The sequence below is a fragment of the Ascaphus truei genome, assembly GCF_040206685.1.
Source record: "Ascaphus truei isolate aAscTru1 chromosome 2 unlocalized genomic scaffold, aAscTru1.hap1 SUPER_2_unloc_1, whole genome shotgun sequence".
Lineage (NCBI taxonomy): Eukaryota > Metazoa > Chordata > Amphibia > Anura > Ascaphidae > Ascaphus > Ascaphus truei.
Genome location: NW_027453815.1, coordinates 855,129 through 882,725, shown reverse-complemented (window position 1 = coordinate 882,725; position 27,597 = coordinate 855,129). Strand labels below are relative to the sequence as shown.

The window sequence follows — 27,597 nt, the reverse complement described above, 5'->3', positions numbered from 1 at the left end:
GTGACGGTGTGGGATTGGGTGACGGTGCGGGATTGGGTGACGATGTGGGATTGGGTGACGGTGTGGGATTGGGTGACGATGTGGGATTGGGTGACGGTGTGGGATTGGGTGACGGTGCGGGATTGGGTGACGGTGTGGGATTGGGTGACAATGTGGGATTGGGTGATGGTGTGGGATTGGGTGATGGTGCGGGATTGGGTGACAATGTGGGATTGGGTGATGGTGTGGGATTGGGTGACGGTGCGGGATTGGGTGACAATGTGGGATTGGGTGATGGTGTGGGATTGGGTGACGGTGTGGGATTGGGTGACGGTGTGGGATTGGGTGACGGTGTGGGATTGGGTGACGGTGTGGGATTGGGTGACGGTGTGGGATTGGGTGACGTGCGGGATTGGGTGACGGTGCGGGATTGGGTGACGATGCGGGATTGGGTGACGGTGTGGGATTGGGTGACGGTGTGGGATTGGGTGACGGTGCGGGATTGGGTGACGATGTGGAATTGGGTGACGATGTGGGATTGGGTGACGATGTGGGATTGGGTGACGGTGTGGGATTGGGTGACGGTGTGGGATTGGGTGACGATGTGGGATTGGGTGACGGTGTGGGATTGGGTGACGATGTGGGATTGGGTGACGGTGTGGGATTGGGTGACGGTGCGGGATTGGGTGACGGTGTGGGATTGGGTGACGGTGCGGGATTGGGTGACAATGCGGGATTGGGTGACGATGCAGGATTGGGTGACGATGCAGGATTGGGTGACGGTGCGGGATTGGGTGACGGTGTGGGATTGGGTGACGGTGCGGGATTGGGTGACGATGCAGGATTGGGTGACGATGCAGGATTGGGTAACGGTGTGGGATTGGGTGACGTGCGGGATTGGGTGACGGTGCGGGATTGGGTGACGGTGCGGGATTGGGTGACGATGCAGGATTGGGTGACGGTGCAGGATTGGGTGACGGTGTGGGATTGGGTGACGGTGTGGGATTGGGTGACGGTGTGGGATTGGGTGACGGTGTGGGATTGGGTGACGGTGCGGGATTGGGTGACGGTGTGGGATTGGGTGACGATGTGGGATTGGGTGACGGTGTGGGATTGGGTGACGGTGTGGGATTGGGTGACGGTGTGGGATTGGGTGATGATGTGGGATTGGGTGACGGTGTGGGATTGGGTGATGGTGTGGGATTGGGTGACGATGCGGGATTGGGTGAAAGTGTGGGATTGGGTGACGGTGTGGGATTGGGTGACAATGCGGGATTGGGTGACGATGCGGGATTGGGTGACAATGCGGGATTGGGTGACGATGCAGGATTGGGTGACGATGTGGGATTGGGTGAAAGTGTGGGATTGGGTGACGGTGTGGGATTGGGTGACGTGCGGGATTGGGTGACGGTGCGGGATTGGGTGACAATGCGGGATTGGGTGACGATGCGGGATTGGGTGACGGTGTGGGATTGGGTGACGGTGCGGGATTGGGTGACAATGCGGGATTGGGTGACGATGCAGGATTGGGTGACGATGTGGGATTGGGTGACGATGTGGAATTGGGTGACGGTGTGGGATTGGGTGACGGTGTGGGATTGGGTGACGTGCGGGATTGGGTGACGGTGCGGGATTGGGTGACGGTGCGGGATTGGGTGACAATGCGGGATTGGGTGACGATGCAGGATTGGGTGACGTGCGGGATTGGGTGACGGTGCGGGATTGGGTGACGGTGCGGGATTGGGTGACAATGCGGGATTGGGTGACGATGCGGGATTGGGTGACAATGCGGGATTGGGTGACGGTGTGGGATTGGGTGACGATGTGGGATTGGGTGACGATGTGGGATTGGGTGACGGTGTGGGATTGGGTGACGATGTGGGATTGGGTGACGATGTGGGATTGGGTGACGATGTGGAATTGGGTGACGATGTGGGATTGGGTGACGATGTGGAATTGGGTGATGATGTGGGATTGGGTGACGGTGTGGGATTGGGTGACGGTGTGGGATTGGGTGACGGTGTGGGATTGGGTGACGTGCGGGATTGGGTGACGGTGCGGGATTGGGTGACGGTGCGGGATTGGGTGACAATGCGGGATTGGGTGACGATGCAGGATTGGGTGACGATGTGGGATTGGGTGACGATGTGGGATTGGGTGACGGTGCGGGATTGGGTGACGGTGCGGGATTGGGTGACAATGCGGGATTGGGTGACGATGCAGGATTAGGTGACGATGTGGGATTGGGTGACGATGTGGGATTGGGTGACGGTGTGGGATTGGGTGATGGTGTGGGATTGGGTGATGGTGTGGGATTGGGTGACGGTGTGGGATTGGGTGACGGTGTGGGATTGGGTGACGGTGCGGGATTGGGTGACGATGTGGGATTGGGTGACGGTGTGGGATTGGGTGACGATGTGGGATTGGGTGACGGTGTGGGATTGGGTGACGGTGCGGGATTGGGTGACGGTGTGGGATTGGGTGACAATGTGGGATTGGGTGATGGTGTGGGATTGGGTGACGGTGCGGGATTGGGTGACAATGTGGGATTGGGTGATGGTGTGGGATTGGGTGACGGTGCGGGATTGGGTGACAATGTGGGATTGGGTGATGGTGTGGGATTGGGTGACGGTGTGGGATTGGGTGACGGTGTGGGATTGGGTGACGGTGTGGGATTGGGTGACGGTGTGGGATTGGGTGACGGTGTGGGATTGGGTGACGTGCGGGATTGGGTGACGGTGCGGGATTGGGTGACGATGCGGGATTGGGTGACGGTGTGGGATTGGGTGACGGTGTGGGATTGGGTGACGGTGCGGGATTGGGTGACGATGTGGAATTGGGTGACGATGTGGGATTGGGTGACGATGTGGGATTGGGTGACGGTGTGGGATTGGGTGACGGTGTGGGATTGGGTGACGATGTGGGATTGGGTGACGGTGTGGGATTGGGTGACGATGTGGGATTGGGTGACGGTGCGGGATTGGGTGACGATGTGGGATTGGGTGACGATGTGGGATTGGGTGACGGTGTGGGATTGGGTGATGGTGTGGGATTGGGTGACGATGTGGGATTGGGTGACGGTGTGGGATTGGGTGACGATGTGGGATTGGGTGACGATGTGGGATTGGGTGACGGTGTGGGATTGGGTGACGGTGCGGGATTGGGTGACGATGTGGAATTGGGTGACGATGTGGGATTGGGTGACGGTGTGGGATTGGGTGACGGTGCGGGATTGGGTGACGGTGTGGGATTGGGTGACGGTGCGGGATTGGGTGACAATGCGGGATTGGGTGACGATGCAGGATTGGGTGACGATGCAGGATTGGGTGACGGTGCGGGATTGGGTGACGGTGTGGGATTGGGTGACGGTGCGGGATTGGGTGACGATGCAGGATTGGGTGACGATGCAGGATTGGGTGACGGTGCGGGATTGGGTGACGTGCGGGATTGGGTGACGGTGCGGGATTGGGTGACGGTGCGGGATTGGGTGACGATGCAGGATTGGGTGACGGTGTGGGATTGGGTGACGGTGTGGGATTGGGTGACGGTGTGGGATTGGGTGACGGTGCGGGATTGGGTGACGGTGTGGGATTGGGTGACGATGCGGGATTGGGTGACGATGCGGGATTGGGTGATGGTGTGGGATTGGGTGACAATGCGGGATTGGGTGACGATGCGGGATTGGGTGACGATGTGGGATTGGGTGATGGTGTGGGATTGGGTGACGGTGCGGGATTGGGTGACGGTGCGGGATTGGGTGACGGTGTGGGATTGGGTGACGTGCGGGATTGGGTGACGGTGCGGGATTGGGTGACGGTGCGGGATTGGGTGACGATGCAGGATTGGGTGACGATGTGGGATTTGCATCTTTAACATTTTTGGCTTTTAAAGAGGCCGCACAGCAGCCCCCAAATATACTGTATTATTGCACCTTGTTTCCTTAGAAAGATTACTGAAAATGCTAAGAGGCTAACGAGCAGGACATATCCCTCCCCCTCTCTCTCCATCCCCCTCCTCTATCCCCTCCTCTCTTTCTCCCCCCTCCACTCTTCTCTCCCTCTCTCTTCTCTCCCTGTCTCCTCTTTCCCTCTCTATCCCGTCTCTCCCTCTCTCTTCTCCTCCTGTCTCCTCTTTCCCTCTCTATCCCATCTCTCCCTCTCTCTTCTCCCCCTGTCTCCTCTTTCCCTCTCTGTATCCCGTCTCTCCCTCTCTCTTCTCCCCCTGTCTCCTCTTTCCCTCTTTATCCCGTCTCTCCCTCTCTCTTCTCTCCCTGTCTCCTCTTTCCCTCTCTGTATCCCGTCTCTCCCTCTCTCCCCCCCCCGTCTCCTCTTTCCCTCTCTCTATCCCATCTCTTCCTCTCTCTTCTCCCCCTGTCTCCTCTTTCCCTCTCTATCCCATCTCTCCCTCTCTCTTCTCCCCCTGTCTCCTCTTTCCCTCTCTGTATCCTGTCTCTCCCTCTCTCTTCTCTCCCTGTCTCCTCTTTCCCTCTCTATCCCATCTCTCCCTCTCTCTTCTCTCCCCGTCTCCTCTTTCCCTCTCTATCCCGTCTCTCCCTCTCTCTTCTCCCCCTGTCTCCTCTTTCCCTCTCTATCCCGTCTCTCCCTCTCTCTTCTCCCCCTGTCTCCTCTTTCCCTCTCTATCCCGTCTTTCCCTCTCTCTTCTCCCCCTGTCTCCTCTTTCCCTCGCTATCCCATCTCTCCCTCTCTCTCTTCTCCCCTGTCTCCTCTTTCCCTCTCTGTATCCCATTTCTCCCTCTCTCTTCTCTCCCCATCTCATCTTTCCCTCTCTCTATCCCGTCTCTCCCTCTCTCTTCTAACCCTGTCTCCTCTTTCCCTCTCTATCCTGTCTCTCCCTCTCTCTTCTCCCCGTCTCCTCTTTCCCTCTCTGTATCCCGTCTCTTCCTCTCTCTTCTCCCCCGTCTCCTCTTTCCCTCTGTATCCCGTCTCTCCCTCTCTCTTCTCCCCCGTCTCCTCTTTCCCTCTCTATCCCGTCTCTCCCTCTCTCTTCTCCCCGTCTCCTCTTTCCCTTTCTATATCCCGTCTCTCCCTCTCTCTACTCCCCCCGTCTCCTCTTTCCCTCTCTGTATCCCGTCTCTCCCTTTCTCTACTCCCCCCGTCTCCTCTTTCCCTCTCTGTATCCCGTTTCTCCCTCTCTCTTCTCCCCGTCTCCTCTTTCCCTCTCTGTATCCCGTCTCTCCCTCTCTCTTCTCCCCCTGTCTCCTCTTTCCCTCTCTGTATCCCGTCTCTCCCTCTCTCTTCTCCCCCGTCTCCTCTTTCCCTCTCTGTATCCTGTCTCTCCCTCTCTCTTCTCCCTGTCTCCTCTTTCCCTCTCTCTATCCTGTCTCTCCCTCTCTCTTCTCTCCCCGTCTCCTCTTTCCCTCTCTATCCCGTCTCTCCCTCTCTCTTCTCCCCCGTCTCCTCTTTCCCTCTCTGTATCCCGTCTCTCCCTCTCTCTTCTCCCCCCGTCTCCTCTTTCCCTCTCTGTATCCCTTCTCTCCCTCTCTCTTCTCCCCCTGTCTCCTCTTTCCCTCTCTCTATCCCGTCTCTCCCTCTCTCTTCTCCCCCGTCTCCTCTTTCCCTGTCTGTATCCCGTCTCTCCCTCTCTCTTCTCCCCCGTCGCCTCTTTCCCTCTCTATATCCCGTCTCTCCCTCTCTCTTCTCCCCTTGTCTCCTCTTTCCCTCTCTGTATCCCGTCTCTCCCTGTCTCTTCTCTCCCCGTCTCCTCTTTCCCTCTCTGTATCACATCTCTCCCTCTCTCCCCGTCTGCTCTTTCCCTCTCTGTATCCCGTCTATCCCTCTCTCTTCTCCCCCGTCTCCTCTTTCCCTCTCTGTATCCCGTCTCTCCCTCTCTCTTCTCTCCCCGTCTCCTCTTTCCCTCTCTGTATCCCGTCTCTCCCTCTCTCTTCTCCCCGTCTCCTCTTTCCCTCTCTCTATCCCGTCTCTCCCTCTCTCTTCTCTCCCGTCTCCTCTATCCCCCTCTCTATCCCGTCTCTCCCTCTCTCTTCTCCCCGTCTCCTCTTTCCCTCTCTCTATCCCGTCTCTCCCTCTCTCTTCTCTCCCGTCTCCTCTTTCCCTCTCTGTATCCCGTCTCTCCCTCTCTCTTCTCTCCCCGTCTCCTCTTTCCCTCTCTATCCCGTCTCTCCCTCTCTCTTCTCCCCGTCTCCTCTTTCCCTCTCTGTATCCCGTCTCTCCCTCCCTCTTCTCCCCCTGTCTCCTCTTTCCCTCTCTCTATCCCGTCTCTCCCCCTCTCTTCTCCCCGTGTCTTCTCTTTCCCTCTCTGTCCCATCTCTCCCTCCCTCTTCTCCCCGTCTCCTCTTTCCCTCTCTTTCCCTCTCTTCTCTCCCCCTGTCTCCTCTTTCCCTCTCTATCCCGTCTCTCCCTCTCTATTCTCCCCCGTCTCCTCTTTCCCTCTCTGTATCCCGTCTCTCCCTCTCTCTTCTCCCCGTCTCCTCTTTCCCTCTCTGTATCCCGTCTCCCCCTCTCTCTTCTCCCCGTCTCCTCTTTCCCTCTCTGTATCCCGTCTCTCCCTATCTCTTCTCCCCCGTCTCCTCTTTCCCTCTCTGTATCCCGTCTCTCCCTCTCTCTTCTCTCCCTATCTCCTCTTTCCCTCTCTGTATCCCGTCTCTCCCTCTCTCTTCTCCCCATCTCCTCTTTCCCTCTCTCTATCCCGTCTCTCCCTCTCTCTTCTCCCCCGTCTCCTCTTTCCAACTCTGTATCCCGTCTCTCCCTCTCTCTTCTCCCCCTGTCTCCTCTTTCCCTCTCTGTATCCCGTCTCTCCCTTTCTCTTCTCCCCCGTCTCCTCTTTCCCTCTCTGTATCCCGTCTCTCCCTCTCTCTTCTCTCCCCGTCTCCTCTTTCCCTCTCTGTATCCCGGCTCTCCCTCTCTCTTCTCCCCCATCTCCTCTTTCCCTCTCTGTATCCCGTCTCTCCCTCTCTCTTCTCCCCTGTCTCCTCTTTCCCTCTCTGTATCCCGTCTCTCCCCCCGTCTCCTCTTTCCCTCTCTATCCCGTCTCTCCCTCTCTTCTCTCCCTGTCTCCTCTTTCCCTCTCTCTATCCCGTCTCTTCCTCTCTCTTCTCCCCTGTCTCCTCTTTCCCTCTCTGTATCCCGTCTCTCCCTCTCTCTTCTCCCCCCGTCTCCTCTTTCCCTCTCTATCCCGTCTCTCCCTCTCTTCTCTCCCTGTCTCCTCTTTCCCTCTCTATCCCGTCTCTCCCTCTCTCTTCTCCCCCCGTCTCCTCTTTCCCTCTCTGTATCCCGTCTCTCCCTCTCTCTTCTTCCCCCGTCTCCTCTTTCCCTCTCTCTATCCCGTCTCTCCCTCTCTCTTCTCTCCCCGTCTCTTCTTTCCCTCTCTGTATCCCGGCTCTCCCTCTCTCTTCTCCCCCCGTCTCCTCTTTCCCTCTCTCTATCCCGTCTCCCCCTCACTCTTCTCCCCCGTCTCCTCTTTCCCTCTCTGTATCCCGTCTCTCCCTCTCTTGTCCCCTGTCTCCTCTTTCCCTCTCTGTATCCCGTCTCTCCCTCTCTCTCTTCTCCCCTGTCTCCTCTTTCCCTCTCTGTATCCCGTCTCTCCCTCTCTCTTCTCCCCGTCTCCTCTTTCCCTCTCTGTATCCCGTCTCTCCCTCTCTCTTCTTCCCGTCTCCTCTTTCCCTCTCTGTATCCCGTCTCTCCCTCTCTCTTCTCCCCGTCTCCTCTTTCCCTCTCTATCCCGTCTAACCCTCTCTCTCTTCTCCCCCTGTCTCTTCTTTCCCTCTCTGTATCCCGGCTCTCCCTCTCTCTTCTCCCCCCATCTCCTCTTTCCCTCTCTCGCTCTCTCTTCTCCCCCCATCTCCTCTTTCCCTCTCTCTATCCCGTCTCTCCCTCTCTCTTCTCCCCCTGTCTCCTCTTTCCCTCTCTATCCCGTCTCTCCCTCTCTCTTCTCCCCCTGTCTCCTCTTTCCCTCTCTGTCCCGTCTCTCCCTCTCTCTTCTCCCCGTCTCCTCTTTCCCTCTCTATCCCGTCTCTCCCTCTCTCCTCTTTCCCTCTCTGTATCCCGGCTCTCCCTCTCTCTTCTCCCCCCGTCTCCTCTTTCCCTCTCTCTATCCCGTCTCCCCCTCACTCTTCTCCCCCGTCTCCTCTTTCCCTCTCTATCCCGTCTCACCCTCTCTCTCTTCTTCCCCTGTCTCCTCTTTCCCTCTCTATCCCGTCTCTCCCTCTCTCTTCTCTCCCCGTCTCCTCTTTCCCTCTCTGTATCCCGTCTCTCCCTCTCTCTTCTCCCCGTCTCCTCTTTCCCTCTCTATCCCGTCTCTCCCTCACTCTTCTCCCCGTCTCCTCTTTCCCTCTCTATCCCGTCTCCCCCTCACTCTTCTCCCCCGTCTCCTCTTTCCCTCTCTCTATCCCGTCTCACCCTCTCTCTCTTCTCCCCCTGCCTCCTCTTTCCCTCTCTGTATCCCGTCTCACGCTCTCTCACTTCTCCCCCTGCCTCCTCTTTCCCTCTCTGTATCCCCGTCTCTCCCTCTCAGGCTCCGGTTGCACTTGGTGACGTCACCATGTCCTTTTCGGAAGAGGAGTGGCTGGGGCTCGCTGGGTGGCAGAGGGAACTGTATGTTACCGTGATGAAGGACACTGTGGAGCTCGTCACCTCTCTAGGTGAGACACCATCTGCAATGTCCCTAGAAACTCCAACATAATCACCATCATCAGAGGAAGACGTGTCACTGCTGGTCTCCTCTTCTCCCTCTACCACTTGCTCTCTTGACCCCATTCCTTCCCATCTCCTAAAACCTCTTGCTCCTTCTATAATCCCTACGCTCACACACATTTTTAACTCCTCCCTCTGCTCTGGAACCTTTCCATCCTCCTTCAAACATGCAACCGTTATACCATTACTCAAAAACAGCAAGCTTGACCCTACCTGTCTTTCTAACTATCGACCTGTCTCCCTCCTGCCTTTTGTCTCTAAACGCATTGAATGTCTTGTATTCTCTCGCTTGCTCCATTTTCTCACCACTTATTCTGTCCTAGGCGAGGGGCGCGCAAACTTTTTTTGCTGCCCCACCCCGTGCCTGCTCTCCTCCTAAGTGGGCCCCCCCCTCCTTACCTCGCGTGGCGTCAAATGATGACACGGGGTCGTGTAACGTCACGTGACCCATTTGATGCCGCGTTGCCATGGTAACACGTCCTGGAGCCGGCTGAACCACGGTAAGTAGAGGTTGCAGAGGCCTCACGCGGTCCCCGAGCATTTAATTTAAATGCCTGGGGTGAGAGCGTGGGACCTCTGCAACCGTCCGTGCCCCCCAAAAAATCTCATGCCCCCGGTTTGCGCACCGCTTTCCTAGACCCTCAACAATCCGTTTTCCGCACTGCTCACTCCACTGAAACAGCCCTCACTAAAATAACTGATGACCTCCATACTGCTAAAGACAGAGGTCATTACACTCTGCTCATATTACTCGACCTCTCTGCAGCATTTGACACCGTGGACCACCCTCTTCTCCTTCACATTCTCCATACTCTTGGTATTCGGAACAAAGCTCTATCCTGGATCTCATCCTACCTCTCCCATCGTACTTTCAGTGTCTCTTCTGCCAACACCTCCTCCTCCTCTATTGATCTCTCTGTGGGGGTACCCCAGGGCTCTGTCCTGGGACCTCTTCTCTTTTCTCTGTACACACTCTCTCTAGGTGACCTAATAACATTTCTTGGGTTTAATTATCACCTCTATGCTGACGACACACAAATATACTTTTTAACCCTTACCTTACACCTGCTGTACAAACCAAAGTTTCTGAATGTCTCTCTGCTATATCATCCTGGATGGCCCTCCGCCGCCTTAAACTTAAAATGTCAAAAACAGAGCTCCTCATACTTCCTCCCAAACCTGGCCCTACTAGAAGCACTATCATACACACAGTAGCATATGATTGCTGCCTAGGGGTCACTCGACTCCCCTCACATTCACAATGTAGCTAAAACCTGTCGCTTTTCCCTCCGCAATATTACAAAGATACGCCCTTTCCTCTATTGCTCGACTGCTAAAACTCTGACTCAGGCCCTCATTCTCTCCTGTCTTGATTACTGTAACCTCCTGCTGTCCGGCCTTCCTGCCTCTCACCTGTCTCCCCTACAATCTATCCTAAATGCTGCTGCCAGAATCACGCTACTCTTTCCTAGATCTGTCTCAGCATCTCCCCTCATGAAATCGCTCTCCTGGCTTCCGATCAAATCCCGCATCTCACACTCCATTCTTCTCCTCACTTTTAAAGCTTTACATTCTTCTGCCCCTCCTTACATATCACTATACCCCCCTCTGCCCCTCCTTACATCTCACCCTAATATCTCACTATGCACCATCCAGACTCTTGCGTTCTTCTCAAGGATGTCTTCTCTCTACCCCCTTTGTATCTAAAGCCCTCTCCCGCCTTAAACCTTTCTCACTCACTGCCCCACACCTCTGGAATGCCCTTCCCTCAGTACCCGACTAGCACCCTCTCTACCCACCTTTAGGACCCAACTCAAAACCCTCCTCCTTAAGGCCGCGATTATACCAAAAACACGCGTGGCGCCAAAACAAGTAGTTTACATCCAATGAAACTGCTCATACCGCTGGCGACGGTTGCTGCGCGGCGTACTGCAAAGCAGACGGCTGGGGAAGAGACTGAGAAATTAGTTTTTTTCTGGCGACGGCCGTGTCACGTGAGCGGTTCAGCCAATGAGGGTGAACCACCCTGGCCACGCCTCCAAGCCTCCTCTGCCCTGTCTCCCTGGTATAATCAAGATGCTGCTTGGTGGCAGCGCTGGGTGATGTCACAGGATAGCGCTGAGTGACGTCACAGGATAGCGATGCCGCCGAGCAGCACTTGGTATAATCAAGGCCTTACGAAGCATACGAGTAACTCAATGGCTGATAATTTACACCTCATACATAAAGCTTGGCCCCCTGCAGACACACTTACCAGAACTCCCTCCTACTGTCTCTGTACGTTCTCCCTACCTACCAATTAGACTGTAAGCTCCTCGGGGCAGGGACTCCTCTTCCTTAATGTTACTTTTATGTCTGAAGCACTTATTCCCATTATGTGTTATTTGTATTATTTGTTATTTATGATTGTCACGTGGGTTGCTGCTGTGACGCGCTACGTACATTAATGGCGCTATATACATGAAGACACATACATTCATACACACAGGATATACTGTACTGTAAAAATGTGAGGCTGACACAACTTTGTTGAACGAGTAGGAATCGTTTATTCTGAGCAGCATCAATACGAGTAGAATAGCCAGCTCCGTGCAGGACAAAGCGATCAAGAGAACTCCTCTCTGATCAAGACAAGGGAATCGTATTCAGGGCTTATACTTATATCTTAGAAAAGCTGTCACACTAATCATTCTTACTACTGGCATTCTCTCTGCACATGCGCCAAATACCCTTGGATCATTATCAATCTTAGAACGCCGTTTTCTTCATGTAGTAATATATATATAACATAGAAGAAACTCTTTGGTCTGTCACTAAGACCCATTGGAAGCTTTTTGCTTCGTGTTACCTGTTGCTGGGCCTCGCTGTGTGGGATACAGGGTGTAAGTTATGTTATCTGTTGCTGGGCCTCGCTGTGTGGGATGCAGGGTGTAAGTTATGTTATCTGTTGCTGGGCCTCGCTGTGTGGGATGCAGGGTGTAAGTTATGTTATCTGTTGCTGGGCCTCGCTGTGTGGGATGCATGGTGTAAGTTATGTTATCTGTTGCTGGGCCTCGCTGTGTGGGATGCAGGGTGTAAGTTATGTTATCTGTTGCTGGGCCTCGCTGTGTGGGATGCAGGGTGTAAGTTATGTTATCTGTTGCTGGGCCTCGCTGTGTGGGATGCAGGGTGTAAGTTATGTTATCTGTTGCTGAGCCTCGCTGTGTGGGATGCAGGGTGTAAGTTATGTTACCTGTTGCTGGGCCTCGCTGTGTGGGACGCAGGGTGTAAGTTATGTTATCTGTTGCTGGGCCTCGCTGTGTGGGATGCAGGGTGTAAGTTATGTTATCTGTTGCTGGGCCTCGCTGTGTGGGATGCAGGGTGTAAGTTATGTTATCTGTTGCTGGGCCTCGCTGTGTGGGATGCAGGGTGTAAGTTATGTTATCTGTTGCTGGGCCTCGCTGTGTGGGATGCAGGGTGTAAGTTATGTTATCTGTTGCTGGGCCTAGCTGTGTGGGATGCAGGGTGTAAGTTATGTTATCTGTTGCTGGGCCTCGCTGTGTGGGATGCAGGGTGTAAGTTATGTTACCTGTTGCTGGGCCTCGCTGTGTGGGACGCAGGGTGTAAGTTATGTTATCTGTTGCTGGGCCTCGCTGTGTGGGATGCAGGGTGTAAGTTATGTTACCTGTTGCTGGGCCTCGCTGTGTGGGACGCAGGGTGTAAGTTATGTTACCTGTTGCTGGGCCTCGCTGTGTGGGACGCAGGGTGTAAGTTATGTTATCTGTTGCTGGGCCTCGCTGTGTGGGACGCAGGGTGTAAGTTATGTTATCTGTTGCTGGGCCTCGCTGTGTGGGATGCAGGGTGTAAGTTATGTTACCTGTTACTGGGCCTCGCTGTGTGGGATGCAGGGTGTAAGTTATGTTACCTGTTGCTGGGCCTAGCTGTGTGGGATGCAGGGTGTAAGTTATGTTATCTGTTGCTGAGCCTCGCTGTGTGGGATGCAGGGTGTAAGTTATGTTATCTGTTGCTGGGCCTCGCTGTGTGGGATGCAGGGTGTAAGTTATGTTATCTGTTGCTGGGCCTAGCTGTGTGGGATGCAGGGTGTAAGTTATGTTACCTGTTGCTGGGCCTCGCTGTGTGGGATGCATGGTGTAAGTCTCGTGTTATCTGTTGCTGGGCCTCGCTGTGTGGGATGCAGGGTGTAAGTTATGTTATCTGTTGCTGGGCCTCGCTGTGTGGGATGCAGGGTGTAAGTTATGTTACCTGTTGCTGGGCCTCGCTGTGTGGGATGCAGGGTGTAAGTTATGTTATCTGTTGCTGGGCCTCGCTGTGTGGGATGCAGGGTGTAAGTTATGTTACCTGTTGCTGGGCCTCGCTGTGTGGGATGCAGGGTGTAAGTTATGTTATCTGTTGCTGGGCCTAGCTGTGTGGGATGCAGGGTGTAAGTTATGTTACCTGTTGCTGGGCCTAGCTGTGTGGGATGCAGGGTGTAAGTTATGTTATCTGTTGCTGGGCCTCCTGTGTGGGATGCAGGGTGTAAGTTATGTTATCTGTTGCTGGGCCTCGCTGTGTGGGATGCAGGGTGTAAGTTATGTTATCTGTTGCTGGGCCTCGCTGTGTGGGATGCAGGGTGTAAGTTATGTTACCTGTTGCTGGGCCTCGCTGTGTGGGACGCAGGGTGTAAGTTATGTTACCTGTTGCTGGGCCTCGCTGTGTGGGACGCAGGGTGTAAGTTATGTTACCTGTTGCTGGGCCTCGCTGTGTGGGATGCAGGGTGTAAGTTATGTTATCTGTTGCTGGGCCTCGCTGTGTGGGATGCAGGGTGTAAGTTATGTTATCTGTTGCTGGGCCTCGCTGTGTGGGATGCAGGGTGTAAGTTATGTTATCTGTTGCTGGGCCTCGCTGTGTGGGACGCAGGGTGTAAGTTATGTTACCTGTTGCTGGGCCTCGCTGTGTGGGATGCAGGGTGTAAGTTATGTTACCTGTTGCTGGGCCTCGCTGTGTGGGATGCAGGGTGTAAGTTATGTTATCTGTTGCTGGGCTTCGCTGTGTGGGATGCAGGGTGTAAGTTATGTTACCTGTTGCTGGGCCTCGCTGTGTGGGATGCAGGGTGTAAGTTATGTTACCTGTTGCTGGGCCTCGCTGTGTGGGATGCAGGGTGTAAGTTATGTTACCTGTTGCTGGGCCTCGCTGTGTGGGACGCAGGGTGTAAGTTATGTTACCTGTTGCTGGGCCTCGCTGTGTGGGATGCAGGGTGTAAGTTATGTTACCTGTTGCTGGGCCTCGCTGTGTGGGACGCAGGGTGTAAGTTATGTTACCTGTTGCTGGGCCTCGCTGTGTGGGACGCAGGGTGTAAGTTATGTTATCTGTTGCTGGGCCTCGCTGTGTGGGACGCAGGGTGTAAGTTATGTTATCTGTTGCTGGGCCTCGCTGTGTGGGATGCAGGGTGTAAGTTATGTTACCTGTTGCTGGGCCTCGCTGTGTGGGATGCAGTGTGTAAGTTATGTTACCTGTTGCTGGGCCTCGCTGTGTGGGATGCAGGGTGTAAGTTATGTTATCTGTTGCTGGGCCTCGCTGTGTGGGATGCAGGGTGTAAGTTATGTTACCTGTTGCTGGGCCTCGCTGTGTGGGATGCAGGGTGTAAGTTATGTTACCTGTTGCTGGGCCTCGCTGTGTGGGACGCAGGGTGTAAGTTATGTTATCTGTTGCTGGGCCTCGCTGTGTGGGATGCAGGGTGTAAGTTATGTTACCTGTTGCTGGGCCTCGCTGTGTGGGATGCAGGGTGTAAGTTATGTTACCTGTTGCTGGGCCTCGCTGTGTGGGACGCAGGGTGTAAGTTATGTTATCTGTTGCTGGGCCTCGCTGGGTGGGATGCAGGGTGTAAGTTATGTTACCTGTTGCTGGGCCTCGCTGTGTGGGACGCAGGGTGTAAGTTATGTTACCTGTTGCTGGGCCTCGCTGTGTGGGATGCAGGGTGTAAGTTATGTTACCTGTTGCTGGGCCTCGCTGTGTGGGACGCAGGGTGTAAGTTATGTTACCTGTTGCTGGGCCTCGCTGTGTGGGATGCAGGGTGTAAGTTATGTTATCTGTTGCTGGGCCTCGCTGTGTGGGATGCAGGGTGTAAGTTATGTTATCTGTTGCTGGGCCTCGCTGTGTGGGATGCAGGGTGTAAGTTGTGTTATCTGTTGCTGGGCCTCGCTGTGTGGGATGCAGGGTGTAAGTTATGTTATCTGTTGCTGGGCCTCGCTGTGTAGGATGCAGGGTGTAAGTTATGTTACCTGTTGCTGGGCCTCGCTGTGTGGGACGCAGGGTGTAAGTTATGTTATCTGTTGCTGGGCCTCGCTGTGTGGGATGCAGGGTGTAAGTTATGTTACCTGTTGCTGGGCCTCGCTGTGTGGGACGCAGGGTGTAAGTTATGTTACCTGTTGCTGGGCCTCGCTGTGTGGGATGCAGGGTGTAAGTTATGTTATCTGTTGCTGGGCCTCGCTGTGTGGGATGCAGGGTGTAAGTTATGTTATCTGTTGCTGGGCCTAGCTGTGTGGGATGCAGGGTGTAAGTTATGTTATCTGTTGCTGGGCCTCGCTGTGTGGGATGCAGGGTGTAAGTTATGTTACCTGTTGCTGGGCCTCGCTGTGTGGGATGCAGGGTGTAAGTTATGTTATCTGTTGCTGGGCCTCGCTGTGTGGGATGCAGGGTGTAAGTTATGTTACCTGTTGCTGGGCCTCGCTGTGTGGGACGCAGGGTGTAAGTTATGTTACCTGTTGCTGGGCCTCGCTGTGTGGGATGCAGGGTGTAAGTTATGTTATCTGTTGCTGGGCCTCGCTGTGTGGGATGCAGGGTGTAAGTTATGTTACCTGTTGCTGGGCCTCGCTGTGTGGGATGCAGGGTGTAAGTTATGTTACCTGTTGCTGGGCCTCGCTGTGTGGGACGCAGGGTGTAAGTTGTGTTATCTGTTGCTGGGCCTCGCTGTGTGGGATGCAGGGTGTAAGTTATGTTATCTGTTGCTGGGCCTCGCTGTGTGGGACGCAGGGTGTAAGTTATGTTACCTGTTGCTGGGCCTCGCTGTGTGGGATGCAGGGTGTAAGTTATGTTATCTGTTGCTGGGCCTCGCTGTGTGGGATGCATGGTGTAAGTTATGTTACCTGTTGCTGGGCCTCGCTGTGTGGGACGCAGGGTGTAAGTTATGTTATCTGTTGCTGGGCCTCGCTGTGTGGGACGCAGGGTGTAAGTTATGTTATCTGTTGCTGGGCCTCGCTGTGTGGGATGCAGGGTGTAAGTTATGTTACCTGTTGCTGGGCCTCGCTGTGTGGGACGCAGGGTGTAAGTTATGTTATCTGTTGCTGGGCCTCGCTGTGTGGGATGCAGGGTGTAAGTTATGTTATCTGTTGCTGGGCCTCGCTGTGTGGGATGCAGGGTGTAAGTTATGTTACCTGTTGCTGGGCCTCGCTGTGTGGGACGCAGGGTGTAAGTTATGTTACCTGTTGCTGGGCCTCGCTGTGTGGGATGCATGGTGTAAGTTATGTTATCTGTTGCTGGGCCTCGCTGTGTGGGACGCAGGGTGTAAGTTATGTTACCTGTTACTGGGCCTCGCTGTGTGGGATGCAGGGTGTAAGTTATGTTACCTGTTGCTGGGCCTCGCTGTGTGGGACGCAGGGTGTAAGTTATGTTACCTGTTGCTGGGCCTCGCTGTGTGGGATGCAGGGTGTAAGTTATGTTACCTGTTGCTGGGCCTCGCTGTGTGGGATGCAGGGTGTAAGTTATGTTACCTGTTACTGGGCCTCGCTGTGTGGGATGCAGGGTGTAAGTTATGTTACCTGTTACTGGGCCTCGCTGTGTGGGACGCAGGGTGTAAGTTATGTTATCTGTTGCTGGGCCTCGCTGTGTGGGATGCAGGGTGTAAGTTATGTTACCTGTTGCTGGGCCTCGCTGTGTGGGATGCAGGGTGTAAGTTATGTTACCTGTTGCTGGGCCTCGCTGTGTGGGACGCAGGGTGTAAGTTATGTTACCTGTTGCTGGGCCTCGCTGTGTGGGATGCAGGGTGTAAGTTATGTTATCTGTTGCTGGGCCTCGCTGTGTGGGATGCAGGGTGTAAGTTATGTTACCTGTTGCTGGGCCTCGCTGTGTGGGACGCAGGGTGTAAGTTATGTTACCTGTTGCTGGGCCTCGCTGTGTGGGATGCAGGGTGTAAGTTGTGTTATCTGTTGCTGGGCCTCGCTGTGTGGGATGCAGGGTGTAAGTTATGTTACCTGTTGCTGGGCCTCGCTGTGTGGGATGCAGGGTGTAAGTTATGTTACCTGTTGCTGGGCCTCGCTGTGTGGGATGCATGGTGTAAGTTATGTTATCTGTTGCTGGGCCTCGCTGTGTGGGATGCAGGGTGTAAGTTATGTTACCTGTTGCTGGGCCTCGCTGTGTGGGACGCAGGGTGTAAGTTATGTTACCTGTTGCTGGGCCTCGCTGTGTGGGATGCAGGGTGTAAGTTATGTTACCTGTTGCTGGGCCTCGCTGTGTGGGACGCAGGGTGTAAGTTATGTTACCTGTTGCTGGGCCTAGCTGTGTGGGACGCAGGGTGTAAGTTATGTTACCTGTTGCTGGGCCTCGCTGTGTGGGACGCAGGGTGTAAGTTATGTTATCTGTTGCTGGGCCTCGCTGTGTGGGATGCATGGTGTAAGTTATGTTATCTGTTGCTGGGCCTCGCTGTGTGGGATGCAGGGTGTAAGTTATGTTACCTGTTGCTGGGCCTCGCTGTGTGGGATGCATGGTGTAAGTTATGTTACCTGTTGCTGGGCCTCGCTGTGTGGGATGCAGGGTGTAAGTTATGTTACCTGTTGCTGGGCCTCGCTGTGTGGGACGCAGGGTGTAAGTTATGTTACCTGTTGCTGGGCCTCGCTGTGTGGGATGCAGGGTGTAAGTTATGTTACCTGTTGCTGGGCCTCGCTGTGTGGGATGCAGGGTGTAAGTTATGTTATCTGTTGCTGGGCCTCGCTGTGTGGGATGCAGGGTGTAAGTTATGTTACCTGTTGCTGGGCCTCGCTGTGTGGGATGCAGGGTGTAAGTTATGTTATCTGTTGCTGGGCCTCGCTGTGTGGGACGCAGGGTGTAAGTTATGTTATCTGTTGCTGGGCCTAGCTGTGTGGGATGCAGGGTGTAAGTTATGTTACCTGTTGCTGGGCCTCGCTGTGTGGGATGCAGGGTGTAAGTTATGTTACCTGTTGCTGGGCCTCGCTGTGTGGGATGCAGGGTGTAAGTTATGTTATCTGTTGCTGGGCCTCGCTGGGTGGGATGCAGGGTGTAAGTTATGTTATCTGTTGCTGGGCCTCGCTGTGTGGGATGCAGGGTGTAAGTTGTGTTACCTGTTGCTGGGCCTCGCTGTGTGGGACGCAGGGTGTAAGTTATGTTACCTGTTGCTGGGCCTCGCTGTGTGGGATGCAGGGTGTAAGTTATGTTACCTGTTGCTGGGCCTCGCTGTGTGGGATGCAGGGTGTAAGTTATGTTATCTGTTGCTGGGCCTAGCTGTGTGGGATGCATGGTGTAAGTTATGTTACCTGTTGCTGGGCCTCGCTGTGTGGGACGCAGGGTGTAAGTTATGTTACCTGTTGCTGGGCCTCGCTGTGTGGGATGCAGGGTGTAAGTTATGTTATCTGTTGCTGGGCCTCGCTGGGTGGGATGCAGGGTGTAAGTTATGTTATCTGTTGCTGGGCCTCGCTGTGTGGGATGCAGGGTGTAAGTTGTGTTACCTGTTGCTGGGCCTCGCTGTGTGGGACGCAGGGTGTAAGTTATGTTACCTGTTGCTGGGCCTCGCTGTGTGGGATGCAGGGTGTAAGTTATGTTACCTGTTGCTGGGCCTCGCTGTGTGGGATGCAGTGTGTAAGTTATGTTATCTGTTGCTGGGCCTCGCTGTGTGGGATGCAGGGTGTAAGTTATGTTATCTGTTGCTGGGCCTAGCTGTGTGGGATGCATGGTGTAAGTTATGTTACCTGTTGCTGGGCCTCGCTGTGTGGGACGCAGGGTGTAAGTTATGTTACCTGTTGCTGGGCCTCGCTGTGTGGGATGCAGGGTGTAAGTTATGTTACCTGTTGCTGGGCCTCGCTGTGTGGGATGCAGGGTGTAAGTTATGTTACCTGTTACTGGGCCTCGCTGTGTGGGATGCAGGGTGTAAGTTATGTTATCTGTTGCTGGGCCTCGCTGTGTGGGATGCAGGGTGTAAGTTGTGTTATCTGTTGCTGGGCCTCGCTGTGTGGGATGCAGGGTGTAAGTTATGTTATCTGTTGCTGGGCCTCGCTGTGTGGGATGCAGGGTGTAAGTTATGTTACCTGTTGCTGGGCCTAGCTGTGTGGGATGCAGGGTGTAAGTTATGTTACCTGTTGCTGGGCCTCGCTGTGTGGGATGCAGGGTGTAAGTTGTGTTACCTGTTGCTGGGCCTCGCTGTGTGGGACGCAGGGTGTAAGTTATGTTATCTGTTGCTGGGCCTTGCTGTGTGGGATGCATGGTGTAAGTTATGTTATCTGTTGCTGGGCCTCGCTGTGTGGGATGCAGGGTGTAAGTTATGTTATCTGTTGCTGGGCCTCGCTGTGTGGGATGCATGGTGTAAGTTATGTTATCTGTTGCTGGGCCTCGCTGTGTGGGGTGCAGGGTGTAAGTTATGTTATCTGTTACTGGGCCTCGCTGTGTGGGATGCAGGGTGTAAGTTATGTTATCTGTTGCTGGGCCTCGCTGTGTGGGACGCAGGGTGTAAGTTATGTTACCTGTTGCTGGGCCTCGCTGTGTGGGATGCAGGGTGTAAGTTATGTTACCTGTTGCTGGGCCTCGCTGTGTGGGACGCAGGGTGTAAGTTATGTTACCTGTTGCTGGGCCTCGCTGTGTGGGATGCAGGGTGTAAGTTATGTTATCTGTTGCTGGGCCTCGCTGTGTGGGACGCAGGGTGTAAGTTGTGTTATCTGTTGCTGGGCCTCGCTGTGTGGGATGCAGGGTGTAAGTTATGTTACCTGTTGCTGGGCCTCGCTGTGTGGGATGCAGGGTGTAAGTTATGTTACCTGTTGCTGGGCCTCGCTGTGTGGGACGCAGGGTGTAAGTTATGTTACCTGTTGCTGGGCCTCGCTGTGTGGGATGCAGGGTGTAAGTTATGTTACCTGTTGCTGGGCCTCGCTGTGTGGGATGCAGGGTGTAAGTTATGTTACCTGTTGCTGGGCCTCGCTGTGTGGGATGCAGGGTGTAAGTTATGTTATCTGTTGCTGGGCCTCGCTGTGTGGGATGCAGGGTGTAAGTTATGTTACCTGTTGCTGGGCCTAGCTGTGTGGGATGCAGGGTGTAAGTTATGTTATCTGTTGCTGGGCCTCGCTGTGTGGGATGCAGGGTGTAAGTTATGTTATCTGTTGCTGGGCCTCGCTGTGTGGGATGCAGGGTGTAAGTTATGTTACCTGTTGCTGGGCTTCGCTGTGTGGGACGCAGGGTGTAAGTTATGTTACCTGTTGCTGGGCCTCGCTGTGTGGGATGCAGGGTGTAAGTTATGTTATCTGTTGCTGGGCCTCGCTGTGTGGGATGCAGGGTGTAAGTTATGTTATCTGTTGCTGGGCCTCGCTGTGTGGGATGCAGGGTGTAAGTTATGTTATCTGTTGCTGGGCCTCGCTGTGTGGGATGCAGGGTGTAAGTTATGTTACCTGTTGCTGGGCCTCGCTGTGTGGGATGCAGGGTGTAAGTTATGTTATCTGTTGCTGGGCCTCGCTGTGTGGGACGCATGGTGTAAGTTATGTTATCTGTTGCTGGGCCTCGCTGTGTGGGATGCAGGGTGTAAGTTGTGTTACCTGTTGCTGGGCCTGTGTGGGATGCAGGGTGTAAGTTATGTTACCTGTTGCTGGGCCTCGCTGTGTGGGACGCATGGTGTAAGTTATGTTATCTGTTGCTGGGCCTCGCTGTGTGGGATGCAGGGTGTAAGTTGTGTTACCTGTTGCTGGGCCTCGCTGTGTGGGACGCAGGGTGTAAGTTATGTTACCTGTTGCTGGGCCTCGCTGTGTGGGATGCAGGGTGTAAGTTATGTTACCTGTTGCTGGGCCTCGCTGTGTGGGATGCAGTGTGTAAGTTATGTTATCTGTTGCTGGGCCTCGCTGTGTGGGATGCAGGGTGTAAGTTATGTTATCTGTTGCTGGGCCTAGCTGTGTGGGATGCATGGTGTAAGTTATGTTACCTGTTGCTGGGCCTCGCTGTGTGGGACGCAGGGTGTAAGTTATGTTACCTGTTGCTGGGCCTCGCTGTGTGGGATGCAGGGTGTAAGTTATGTTACCTGTTGCTGGGCCTCGCTGTGTGGGATGCAGGGTGTAAGTTATGTTACCTGTTACTGGGCCTCGCTGTGTGGGATGCAGGGTGTAAGTTATGTTATCTGTTGCTGGGCCTAGCTGTGTGGGACGCAGGGTGTAAGTTATGTTACCTGTTGCTGGGCCTCGCTGTGTGGGATGCAGGGTGTAAGTTATGTTATCTGTTGCTGGGCCTCGCTGTGTGGGATGCAGGGTGTAAGTTATGTTATCTGTTGCTGGGCCTCGCTGTGTGGGATGCAGGGTGTAAGTTATGTTATCTGTTACTGGGCCTCGCTGTGTGGGACGCATGGTGTAAGTTATGTTACCTGTTGCTGGGCCTCGCTGTGTGGGATGCAGGGTGTAAGTTATGTTACCTGTTGCTGGGCCTCGCTGTGTGGGATGCAGGGTGTAAGTTATGTTATCTGTTGCTGGGCCTCGCTGTGTGGGATGCAGGGTGTAAGTTATGTTATCTGTTGCTGGGCCTCGCTGTGTGGGACGCAGGGTGTAAGTTATGTTACCTGTTGCTGGGCCTCGCTGTGTGGGATGCAGGGTGTAAGTTATGTTACCTGTTGCTGGGCCTCGCTGTGTGGGACGCAGGGTGTAAGTTATGTTACCTGTTGCTGGGCCTCGCTGTGTGGGATGCAGGGTGTAAGTTATGTTATCTGTTGCTGGGCCTCGCTGTGTGGGACGCAGGGTGTAAGTTGTGTTATCTGTTGCTGGGCCTCGCTGTGTGGGATGCAGGGTGTAAGTTATGTTACCTGTTGCTGGGCCTCGCTGTGTGGGACGCAGGGTGTAAGTTATGTTACCTGTTGCTGGGCCTCGCTGTGTGGGATGCAGGGTGTAAGTTATGTTATCTGTTGCTGGGCCTCGCTGTGTGGGATGCAGGGTGTAAGTTATGTTATCTGTTGCTGGGCCTCGCTGTGTGGGATGCAGGGTGTAAGTTATGTTATCTGTTGCTGGGCCTCGCTGTGTGGGACGCAGGGTGTAAGTTATGTTACCTGTTGCTGGGCCTCGCTGTGTGGGATACATGGTGTAAGTTATGTTACCTGTTGCTGGGCCTCGCTGTGTGGGATGCAGGGTGTAAGTTATGTTATCTGTTGCTGGGCCTCGCTGTGTGGGACGCAGGGTGTAAGTTATGTTACCTGTTGCTGGGCCTCGCTGTGTGGGATGCAGGGTGTAAGTTATGTTACCTGTTGCTGGGCCTCGCTGTGTGGGATGCAGGGTGTAAGTTATGTTATCTGTTGCTGGGCCTCGCTGTGTGGGATGCAGGGTGTAAGTTATGTTACCTGTTGCTGGGCCTAGCTGTGTGGGATGCAGGGTGTAAGTTATGTTATCTGTTGCTGGGCCTCGCTGTGTGGGATGCAGGGTGTAAGTTATGTTACCTGTTGCTGGGCCTCGCTGTGTGGGATGCAGGGTGTAAGTTATGTTACCTGTTACTGGGCCTAGCTGTGTGGGACGCAGGGTGTAAGTTATGTTATCTGTTGCTGGGCCTAGCTGTGTGGGATGCAGGGTGTAAGTTATGTTACCTGTTGCTGTGCCTAGCTGTGTGGGATGCAGGGTGTAAGTTATGTTATCTGTTGCTGGGCCTCGCTGTGTGGGATGCAGGGTGTAAGTTATGTTACCTGTTGCTGGGCCTCGCTGTGTGGGATGCAGGGTGTAAGTTATGTTACCTGTTACTGGGCCTAGCTGTGTGGGACGCAGGGTGTAAGTTATGTTATCTGTTGCTGGGCCTCGCTGTGTGGGATGCAGGGTGTAAGTTATGTTATCTGTTACTGGGCCTCGCTGTGTGGGATGCAGGGTGTAAGTTATGTTATCTGTTGCTGGGCCTCGCTGTGTGGGATGCAGGGTGTAAGTTATGTTACCTGTTGCTGGGCCTCGCTGTGTGGGATGCAGGGTGTAAGTTATGTTACCTGTTGCTGGGCCTCGCTGTGTGGGATGCAGGGTGTAAGTTATGTTATCTGTTGCTGTGCCTAGCTGTGTGGGATGCAGGGTGTAAGTTATGTTATCTGTTGCTGTGCCTAGCTGTGTGGGATGCAGGGTGTAAGTTATGTTATCTGTTGCTGGGCCTCGCTGTGTGGGACGCAGGGTGTAAGTTATGTTACCTGTTGCTGGGCCTCGCTGTGTGGGATGCAGGGTGTAAGTTATGTTACCTGTTGCTGGGCCTCGCTGTGTGGGACGCAGGGTGTAAGTTATGTTACCTGTTGCTGGGCCTCGCTGTGTGGGATGCAGGGTGTAAGTTATGTTATCTGTTGCTGGGCCTCGCTGTGTGGGATGCAGGGTGTAAGTTATGTTACCTGTTGCTGGGCCTAGCTGTGTGGGATGCAGGGTGTAAGTTATGTTATCTGTTGCTGGGCCTCGCTGTGTGGGATGCAGGGTGTAAGTTATGTTACCTGTTGCTGGGCCTCGCTGTGTGGGATGCAGGGTGTAAGTTATGTTACCTGTTACTGGGCCTAGCTGTGTGGGACGCAGGGTGTAAGTTATGTTATCTGTTGCTGGGCCTAGCTGTGTGGGATGCAGGGTGTAAGTTATGTTACCTGTTACTGGGCCTAGCTGTGTGGGACGCAGGGTGTAAGTTATGTTATCTGTTGCTGGGCCTAGCTGTGTGGGATGCAGGGTGTAAGTTATGTTATCTGTTGCTGGGCCTCGCTGTGTGGGATGCAGGGTGTAAGTTATGTTACCTGTTGCTGGGCCTCGCTGTGTGGGACGCAGGGTGTAAGTTATGTTACCTGTTGCTGGGCCTCGCTGTGTGGGACGCAGGGTGTAAGTTATGTTATCTGTTGCTGGGCCTCGCTGTGTGGGACGCAGGGTGTAAGTTATGTTACCTGTTGCTGGGCCTCGCTGTGTGGGATGCAGGGTGTAAGTTATGTTACCTGTTGCTGGGCCTCGCTGTGTGGGATGCAGGGTGTAAGTTATGTTACCTGTTGCTGGGCCTCGCTGTGTGGGATGCAGGGTGTAAGTTATGTTACCTGTTGCTGGGCCTAGCTGTGTGGGATGCAGGGTGTAAGTTATGTTACCTGTTGCTGAGCCTCGCTGTGTGGGATGCAGGGTGTAAGTTATGTTATCTGTTACTGGGCCTCGCTGTGTGGGATGCAGGGTGTAAGTTATGTTATCTGTTGCTGGGCCTCGCTGTGTGGGATGCAGGGTGTAAGTTATGTTATCTGTTGCTGGGCCTCGCTGTGTGGGATGCAGGGTGTAAGTTATGTTACCTGTTGCTGGGCCTCGCTGTGTGGGATGCAGGGTGTAAGTTATGTTACCTGTTGCTGGGCCTCGCTGTGTGGGATGCAGGGTGTAAGTTATGTTATCTGTTGCTGGGCCTCGCTGTGTGGGATGCAGGGTGTAAGTTATGTTACCTGTTGCTGGGCCTCGCTGTGTGGGATGCAGGGTGTAAGTTATGTTATCTGTTGCTGGGCCTCGCTGTGTGGGATGCAGTGTGTAAGTTATGTTACCTGTTGCTGGGCCTCGCTGTGTGGGATGCAGGGTGTAAGTTATGTTATCTGTTGCTGGGCCTCGCTGTGTGGGATGCAGGGTGTAAGTTATGTTACCTGTTGCTGGGCCTCGCTGTGTGGGACGCAGGGTGTAAGTTGTGTTATCTGTTGCTGGGCCTCGCTGTGTGGGACGCAGGGTGTAAGTTATGTTACCTGTTGCTGGGCCTCGCTGTGTGGGATGCAGGGTGTAAGTTATGTTACCTGTTGCTGGGCCTCGCTGTGTGGGATGCAGGGTGTAAGTTATGTTACCTGTTGCTGGGCCTCGCTGTGTGGGATGCAGGGTGTAAGTTATGTTATCTGTTGCTGGGCCTCGCTGTGTGGGATGCAGGGTGTAAGTTATGTTACCTGTTGCTGGGCCTCGCTGTGTGGGACGCAGGGTGTAAGTTATGTTATCTGTTGCTGGGCCTCGCTGTGTGGGACGCAGGGTGTAAGTTATGTTACCTGTTGCTGGGCCTCGCTGTGTGGGATGCAGGGTGTAAGTTATGTTATCTGTTGCTGGGCCTCGCTGTGTGGGATGCAGGGTGTAAGTTGTGTTATCTGTTGCTGGGCCTCGCTGTGTGGGACGCAGGGTGTAAGTTGTGTTATCTGTTGCTGGGCCTCGCTGTGTGGGATGCAGGGTGTAAGTTGTGTTACCTGTTGCTGGGCCTCGCTGTGTGGGATGCAGGGTGTAAGTTATGTTATCTGTTGCTGGGCCTCGCTGTGTGGGATGCATGGTGTAAGTTATGTTACCTGTTGCTGGGCCTCGCTGTGTGGGATGCAGGGTGTAAGTTGTGTTATCTGTTGCTGGGCCTCGCTGTGTGGGACGCAGGGTGTAAGTTATGTTATCTGTTGCTGGGCCTCGCTGTGTGGGATGCATGGTGTAAGTTATGTTACCTGTTGCTGGGCCTCGCTGTGTGGGATGCATGGTGTAAGTTATGTTACCTGTTGCTGGGCCTCGCTGTGTGGGATGCAGGGTGTAAGTTATGTTACCTGTTGCTGGGCCTCGCTGTGTGGGATGCATGGTGTAAGTTATGTTACCTGTTGCTGGGCCTCGCTGTGTGGGATGCAGGGTGTAAGTTATGTTACCTGTTGCTGGGCCTCGCTGTGTGGGATGCAGGGTGTAAGTTATGTTATCTGTTGCTGGGCCTCGCTGTGTGGGGTGCAGGGTGTAAGTTATGTTATCTGTTACTGGGCCTAGCTGTGTGGGATGCAGGGTGTAAGTTATGTTACCTGTTGCTGGGCCTCGCTGTGTGGGATGCAGGGTGTAAGTTATGTTACCTGTTGCTGGGCCTCGCTGTGTGGGATGCAGGGTGTAAGTTATGTTATCTGTTGCTGGGCCTCGCTGTGTGGGATGCAGGGTGTAAGTTATGTTACCTGTTGCTGGGCCTCGCTGTGTGGGATGCAGGGTGTAAGTTATGTTACCTGTTGCTGGGCCTCGCTGTGTGGGATGCAGGGTGTAAGTTATGTTACCTGTTGCTGGGCCTCGCTGTGTGGGACGCAGGGTGTAAGTTATGTTACCTGTTGCTGGGCCTCGCTGTGTGGGATGCAGGGTGTAAGTTATGTTACCTGTTGCTGGGCCTCGCTGTGTGGGATGCAGGGTGTAAGTTGTGTTATCTGTTGCTGGGCCTCGCTGTGTGGGATGCAGGGTGTAAGTTATGTTACCTGTTGCTGGGCCTCGCTGTGTGGGACGCAGGGTGTAAGTTATGTTATCTGTTGCTGGGCCTAGCTGTGTGGGATGCAGGGTGTAAGTTATGTTACCTGTTGCTGGGCCTCGCTGTGTGGGACGCAGGGTGTAAGTTATGTTATCTGTTGCTGGGCCTCGCTGTGTGGGACGCAGGGTGTAAGTTATGTTACCTGTTGCTGGGCCTCGCTGTGTGGGATGCAGGGTGTAAGTTATGTTATCTGTTGCTGGGCCTCGCTGTGTGGGATGCAGGGTGTAAGTTGTGTTATCTGTTGCTGGGCCTCGCTGTGTGGGACGCAGGGTGTAAGTTGTGTTATCTGTTGCTGGGCCTCGCTGTGTGGGATGCAGGGTGTAAGTTGTGTTACCTGTTGCTGGGCCTCGCTGTGTGGGATGCAGGGTGTAAGTTATGTTATCTGTTGCTGGGCCTCGCTGTGTGGGATGCATGGTGTAAGTTATGTTACCTGTTGCTGGGCCTCGCTGTGTGGGATGCAGGGTGTAAGTTGTGTTATCTGTTGCTGGGCCTCGCTGTGTGGGACGCAGGGTGTAAGTTATGTTATCTGTTGCTGGGCCTCGCTGTGTGGGATGCATGGTGTAAGTTATGTTACCTGTTGCTGGGCCTCGCTGTGTGGGATGCATGGTGTAAGTTATGTTACCTGTTGCTGGGCCTCGCTGTGTGGGATGCAGGGTGTAAGTTATGTTACCTGTTGCTGGGCCTCGCTGTGTGGGATGCATGGTGTAAGTTATGTTACCTGTTGCTGGGCCTCGCTGTGTGGGATGCAGGGTGTAAGTTATGTTACCTGTTGCTGGGCCTCGCTGTGTGGGATGCAGGGTGTAAGTTATGTTATCTGTTGCTGGGCCTCGCTGTGTGGGGTGCAGGGTGTAAGTTATGTTATCTGTTACTGGGCCTAGCTGTGTGGGATGCAGGGTGTAAGTTATGTTACCTGTTGCTGGGCCTCGCTGTGTGGGATGCAGGGTGTAAGTTATGTTACCTGTTGCTGGGCCTCGCTGTGTGGGATGCAGGGTGTAAGTTATGTTATCTGTTGCTGGGCCTCGCTGTGTGGGATGCAGGGTGTAAGTTATGTTACCTGTTGCTGGGCCTCGCTGTGTGGGATGCAGGGTGTAAGTTATGTTACCTGTTGCTGGGCCTCGCTGTGTGGGATGCAGGGTGTAAGTTATGTTACCTGTTGCTGGGCCTCGCTGTGTGGGACGCAGGGTGTAAGTTATGTTACCTGTTGCTGGGCCTCGCTGTGTGGGATGCAGGGTGTAAGTTATGTTACCTGTTGCTGGGCCTCGCTGTGTGGGATGCAGGGTGTAAGTTGTGTTATCTGTTGCTGGGCCTCGCTGTGTGGGATGCAGGGTGTAAGTTATGTTACCTGTTGCTGGGCCTCGCTGTGTGGGACGCAGGGTGTAAGTTATGTTATCTGTTGCTGGGCCTAGCTGTGTGGGATGCAGGGTGTAAGTTATGTTATCTGTTGCTGGGCCTCGCTGTGTGGGATGCAGGGTGTAAGTTATGTTATCTGTTGCTGGGCCTCGCTGTGTGG

General features: G+C 54.2%; 1 protein-coding gene and 1 long non-coding RNA gene across 2 annotated transcripts in view; one reads left to right on the top strand and one right to left on the bottom strand.

Moving 5' to 3' along the window:
• LOC142473258 (uncharacterized) overlaps positions 1–27,597 on the top strand; it is a 363,164-nt gene that overhangs the window by 50,736 nt on the left and 284,831 nt on the right. The window contains exon 2 of the mRNA XM_075580451.1: positions 8,470–8,596. Within this exon, the coding sequence (XP_075436566.1) occupies positions 8,470–8,596 (127 nt within the window). The remainder of the gene's footprint in view (positions 1–8,469; positions 8,597–27,597) is intronic.
• Positions 1–27,597, bottom strand: part of LOC142473260 (uncharacterized) — a 58,774-nt gene that overhangs the window by 19,858 nt on the left and 11,319 nt on the right. The gene's annotated exons all lie outside the window — the stretch shown is intronic.